The 6,735-nt window shown below is 40.4% G+C and overlaps 1 protein-coding gene across 1 annotated transcript; it reads left to right on the top strand.

Moving 5' to 3' along the window:
* The first annotated feature begins 5,611 nt into the window (after window positions 1–5,611).
* On the top strand, window positions 5,612–6,466 carry LOC145401086 (uncharacterized). The gene has a single exon (XM_080273459.1). It carries the CDS (start codon window positions 5,612–5,614, stop codon window positions 6,464–6,466), a length of 855 nt encoding a protein of 284 aa, XP_080129585.1.
* The last annotated feature ends 269 nt before the right edge of the window (window positions 6,467–6,735 follow it).

Here is a 6,735-nt window from a genome sequence, read left to right as displayed (position 1 = left end):
AGGAAGAATATGAGAAGAACAAGTGTATAAGAAGTAAGAGGAGCAGGAAAGACAGAGAAAGGAAGAAAGTTAGGAATATAGGATAAGAAAAAAAAATAGAATATGATGACAGATGAAAGAGAATGGATTAAGAATAGAGGCGGAATAGAGGAAAAGAGAGAAAAAAGAGAAAAGGAGTAAAGAGGGACATGACACTCTCTCTCTCTCTCTCTCTCTCTCTCTCTCTCTCTCTCTCAGCTTTGTAGAAGAGAAGCTATGGAAAGAAGACTTCGAAGAGATAAAAGAAAGAGAAAAAACAAAGACTAGCTTGGAAAAAGAGAGAGAAAATGGGAGAAAGAGAGTCAGAGAGAGACGACACTTGCTCTGTTAATGGAGTACTAGGCTCGTAACCTTTTGTCCTGGCTTTTTTGTGAGCCGGGAAAAGTGTGTTTAGTCTCTCTCTCTCTCTCTCTCTCTCTCTCTCTCTCTCTTTTGTGAAAGGAGGGAAACGTGTTTATGCTCTGACTTTGTTTTTGTTAAGTATCCCCTGAACCCCCCCTCCACTCTATCTATCTATATCTATCAATCTATTTTTTTTTTTTTTTTGTGAAAGGGGGGAAACGTGTTTATGCTCTTACTTAATTTTGTTAAGTATCCTCTGAACCTCTCTCTCTCCCTCTCTCTCACGCTAACTCTTGTAAGTTTGCAGGGTCCCGAATGGCCCCTACACACACACACACACACACACACACACACACACACACACACTTACGGAAGATGACGGGCATGGGCTCCTGATGGCATTATTATAAAAGACTGAAATCCCTCCAGTCGTATATTGAGGATCCAAACCTCCTACACTCCTTTCCCTCTAACTTGGCCTATATTCGCACTCTCTCCATTATGAATCTTGAGTTGTAGCAACAGATGAACACTAGACTATGATGCTAGTCACGAAGAAGTGCCACGGAAATTACATTATGTTTAGCTACAGTTTCGTCTCCCTCTGCCATTATACAACATAAAATAAGCTACACAGTGACAAAAATCTGGACCAAGTTAACGTAAAAGTACTATAGAAGGAAAAATTAACAATTCAAATATATGGAGAAATATGCAACTTCACTTTAAATATCTAAACGTGTAACTTGTAAAAAAAAATGATATATACCGGAATAAACTTACATATGTAGGTTTGTGGGTGTGTCCGTGCGTTGAGATTATACGCAAGAATAAAGTGGTGTGTGTGTGTGTGTGTGTGTGTGTGTGTGTGTGTGTGTGTGTGTGTGTGTGTGTGTGTGTGTGTGTGTGTGTGTGTGTGTGTGTACTGAGAACATACAAGAATAAACTTACATGTGTACGTTTGTTTGTGTCTGGTGTTGAGAACATGCATGAATACCTTACATCATGCACGTTTGAGGGTGTGTCTGTGCTGATATTATACAACAATAACCTACATATGTATGCATTTCGGAGTGTGTCTGTTCCCCGTATTCTCAAAGCGAAAGGATGTTCCCTAACACCTTTTCTGAAGTGATGTACTCTGCTTATTACACCTTAGTGTCCTTCCATGAATTATATAAATACTTCCAATACCGCCATACTCTGCATAAATAACATACCAGAGATTAACTAACCATATGCAAAAATAAATCGCTTTCAAAGAGGTGCTAGAGAGTTTCATTAATGGATGAGAATACGGTCGTGTGCGTGAAGTCAATGCCAGTACTTACATTATGTCCGTACAGACTAATAACGTCTATGTACACCTGGTCTCGAATGGTACACACACCTGAAACATCAAACAATCTCACTGTAAAGAAGTGATTAATATAAAAAGTAATTTAATAATGAACTAAACAAAAAACAAAATAAAAAAGGAACGTAAAAATTATTAGAGTTAAATATAATGATAGGAGTGTCTTTGGTAAACTAATTATGATTATCTTGTGGTAGAATGTATTAAACAAAATTATTTACAAATCTTCGTAACCAATTTTTACTATTATCAGGTTTCCACAAAGTTATAGAGCGTTTACCTTAACCTAACAAAGACTCCTATCCTCTTTCAGCTAAGTTGATAGCTAAACGTAGCCAAATGAGAAGACTGATTTAACTAGTAACCAAGGACACCCATTCCTACCTCAAAATTAAGCTGATAAAGATTTCTAACCTCTTTCAGTTCAGTTGATGATTAAAAGTACTCAGATTAGAGGACCGATTTGACTAGCGACCAAGGAGACCCACTGACACCTCAAACTTAAGGCTCATTTAATTTCACGCCACCACGACGAAGTACTCAGGTCACGTAAGTATGACAGTTCTATCCGCACTGACTATATTCTCAATTATATTTTTGTTTCATAATTTGTCACTTTGATGTTCACTCTAATTTTGTATTTGGTGGGTGAAGGAGTGAAGACCAACCCATTAACCCAGTTCCACAGATGAAAAACCAACCTATTAACCCAGTTCCACCAGAAGAAAACAAATCGACTATATTATCAAAGACCCTTGCCTACACAATCTGACAATTTGCTTCATAATACGCCAAACTCTGACATCAGACCAACCTATTAACCCAGTTCCACCAGATGAAAACAAATCGACTATATTACCAAAGACCCTTGCCCACACAATCTGACACTTTGCTTCATAATACGCCCAACTCTGACCTCATTGTTACATAGCTCTTACAGTCACCATACCGTTTAAAGATAGGAACGACTGACTACTTATCGGGCAACAAAATGACGCATTCAAATAAGAGGGAGATCATAGATAAGGACGAGGGTGCACTGATTAGATAAGACGAGATAAGACGGCCTAGCACACGAAGAGTACCAGTCTATCTTTCAATATACACTCGGTCAAACTATTTAACCCAGGAAGGCTAAAGTGTAAGGAAGCTCTAAATATGTGATCATCATTTAACACCCGTACTACAGTCCTTTTACTTTATAGTGGCCAAGATTTTCGTGCTTTGCGGCTTATTTCACGTAGCTCAGCGGCACAGCAAGACAATATTGTACTGTAGCGCTGCATCCTTTTCGTAACACTTCTTCGTGATTCGCATCGTATTCTAGTGTTACTCTGCCATTACACCAGCGTATACAAGACCGAGAGATTGCAATTTCAGGCCACGTTAGAGTAAAAAGGGAATAGCGAATAGCCTGCATCCCACATTATAAGAGTGTGGTCTGGGACTCTACTTCACATTGTTCTCAATTTTAATCCCTTCACTCCAATGACGGATTTCATACATTTATTCCTGCCACGTTGTTAATTCTTTCAACAAATACAATCCTTTTACTCCAACGTGGCCTAAAAACTGTCATCTGTTTATCCTGAATGTCGAGTTGCAAATATAAAGACTAAAATATGCTAGTCACGAAGCAGTGCTATGGAAAGATAGTACAGCCGTCGTACTGTATTTTTCCTCCACTGCCTTGCGTGAAATAAGCTGCAACAGGACGAAGGTCTGGGCCAGGTTTGAGTGAAAGGAGTATAGAGGCCCGTCCTAAGTTGAAAATAATCGTCTGGCGGTAAAAGGACTAAAATACAATAATACATCACAGGACTGAAGAGGCTAATACTACGGCTCAGTGTTTGGGAGAATATTCACTCAGTCGCCGGCCAATATTCCTCTAAATTCCCCTCACGCCAAGGTATGAGATATTTATTACTTTACCTGATTGTCTAATACTCCGTCGTTGAGGTCCCGAATTCAATTGACCATTTTTGTGTTCGGGCTACAGGGAAGATAAAAAAAATACTGATAATTTTCATAGTAACAACATAAATCCGTTCAAAGTAAATATCGTGTGAAAATATCTTTGTACTTGTGAACAATTCTATACTTTGATTTGGCCGTATATAGAAAAATAACAGGAAATATCAGACACCGTGAAAAAGATGGATGGTCTTTGATAATGAACTCTCCTAATTTGCGGCTACGTCAAAGCATAACACTATCCAGCCGGTACGTCTTGTAACGCCAAGGCTATTTTCACAAGCTATTTTTCGATTTTAAACGGATCTGCGCTAATACTATGAAAATTAAATTACAATGTCGATAACTTCAAGTACTTTGTGGCTCAAAACTTGTAGGTAACCAATTCCAAGGCCGACCACGACACCTTTGGCCAGTACCTTTTCTACGGCAGCCTATACACATGAACTACAACAGGGACCTACACTGTTAAACTGACGGTTCTGTTGGTCGGGGGGGGGGGTTGCTTTTCTTGTCAGTCTCGCTTGTACAGTTGCATTAAATCCTGTACACTGACTGGAAACCATGACAGTACCTGGTGATTACTCATTTCCAAGCTTTAGAGAAAAAGTCTGAGAAAACAAATCATCTACTTAAGTCAGTGTACCCTCTTCATATCAGTTTTCTATCATGTTCACTCATTCCGTTTTCTTACGTGAACAGATGCTCCTTATCTCACGCTGAGCTAGCAGTTATTGTTTGTCCTTGGTAGCCATGTTTGATTCTAGGTCTAATACCTGATTAGTTATGAAATTCTCCAACAACAGGACTTTCCCTGCCCTTGCAACGAGAATGCGATATTCACAAGTGACTTATTGATAAAATACGTGCGAGTGTAATGTACAGAGATGCAACAAGCAGCATCTCTATAGTATTTTTACCTTAACTTGGTCTAAATTTGCCATCCCTCCGTCTTGACTGCTGAGTTACAACAACAGATCAAGACATGAATATGGTGTTAGTCACGAAAAAGTGCCGAGAAAAATGTAGATAGCCGTAGCACTGTCTTGTTCAGCCACTGAGCTACGTGAAATACCCCGCACAAGGACGAAAAGCTGGGCCAAGTTCAGACGAAACGAGTATAGTTGAAGGCAATAAGGGATTTCACGGACTTTACAATCAGACGATTTTATTCATAGGAGCCCGAGTGATAATCCAGTCTCCATTAAGCACTTCACCCCGAGCATGTCATTTATATTTCAATCCTGATGCAGGTAAACGATTATTTTCTGCTTTGGAGAGCCCTTTGGTTGTCAGTGATTTAATGAAGGATACATCTAACCCTACATGTCCAAAACTCTCTCCTAAGTTGAATTAAATTTTCTGGAGGTTGCAAAAATAAGGGGAAAAAAGCCAAAGAAGTGAAGGAGTTAAGACAACGGGTAATAATAATAATAATCATCATCATCATCATCATCATCATCACTACAGCATGGGATGGGGACCAAGGATTATCTATCTATACACCCCCAGTGGGAGTAGTCAGCAAAAAATCGCATCCATTTCACCCTGTCGTCCGCTATCAGGCTGCCCTTTTTCCAACCCATTACCTTTATTCATGTATCTCTACACTCCATTCCTTCAACTGATCCCTGGTTTTTCTCTCCCCTCTCCCCCTCCACCTCACTCACATACACTGCTCAATCTCCATTCTCTCCATATGGCCTAAAACCATCTCAAGGTATACTTCTGCTGACATCTGCCATTACATCCACGTCACCACCACAATGCTTCCGAAGTCTCTCTCTCTCTGGTGTACTTATTTCTACCTGACTAATTTTTTTCTGAAAAAAAAAAGTATATATATATATATATATATATATATATATATATATATATATATTTTTTTTCAGAAAGACAATGGCGGCGGCAGCTCAAGATATTCTCAAGAAGCGGAATTCACCAACAGAAACCACATACACAAGCTGGGTCCCACACTCCCTGTACTCCCTAGCAGATGAAGACCTGCTTCTGTATAAGCCTTTTGAAGAAATAATGAGAACCGTTCACTATGAAGCCCACAGAGAGATGATGGAACACCGCAGCCTGATGATGCAATACCTGACCGTTTCCTCACACAGCCACCTGACCAAAGAGCTCTCCGGAATAAAGGGAAGTTGGTTTCGTCCTTATGACCCGGAAGCAAGAGACAGCCACAACTGGTACGGCAACGTCTCCTACATCATGAACTTCAGAGACCTTCTAAACTGGAAGAACTGGAAAGTGTATTTCATGGAAGTGGTCGATCACAGAACATCCAACGTTACTTACCTGCTGCTGACAGACCGGGAGCTTCATGACCCGGAACTGCTGTCAAGGGAGTATGACCCCCGGCGCCTAGGAGGACCCTGGTACCTGGACATACATGGCAACAACTATTTCCTGCATGATAAATCTGCCCGGCGATATAACCAGAGAGAAGAAAACATATTCCCACACGAAATTCACTTCTTCTGTGATTTCCAAGAAGATGGGATGGATGAAATTAAGAAGTTGCTGAGACTCGAAGCGGCTAATCACGAGGCAGCAAATGAGGAAGGGCCCCACCTCTGCTACAAGTACAGGTCAGGACTACAGAAAAGTGAGTGGAAGGAGTGCCCAAGCCCCTGGTCGTGGAAGGAGACGCAGGCGAGGCTTGAAAGGGAGACAGAGTTGACGACGATGAAGAACAGACCAGATGCAGGAGTAGGATTTTTTGGCTTAGGTGGATTTTAGAGAGCAGTAAATCCCCCACCTCTCTCTCTCTCTCTCTCTCTCTCTCTAACTATCAAGAGTTAACTACAAAAACAATAACTACCATTTCTTTGACTCCTGTGATTATCTGTGAACTGAATGAAATCTTTTGTCGTAAGCTGAAAAAAAATATTACGCTGTTTATTCTCGGCCCAAAAAGTTGACTGTGATAAATTTTTGACGTGTGTGTGTGTGTGTGTGTGTGTGTGTGTGTGTGTGTGTGTGTGTGTGTGTGTGTGTGTGTGTTTCTC

The sequence above is a fragment of the Coenobita brevimanus genome, chromosome 54 (genome assembly GCF_032717465.1).
Source record: "Coenobita brevimanus isolate Jiangsu-jjx chromosome 54, ASM3271746v2, whole genome shotgun sequence".
NCBI classification, from domain to species: Eukaryota; Metazoa; Arthropoda; class Malacostraca; order Decapoda; family Coenobitidae; genus Coenobita; species Coenobita brevimanus.
Note: the sequence above shows the minus strand (reverse complement) of the source record. Positions and strands in the feature narration are given on the sequence as shown.

Excerpts from the sequence above, each read along its gene's own strand:
- LOC145401086 (XM_080273459.1), top strand. The coding sequence starts at position 5,612 with ATGGCGGCGGCAGCTCAAGATATTCTCAAGAAGCGGAATTCACCAACA.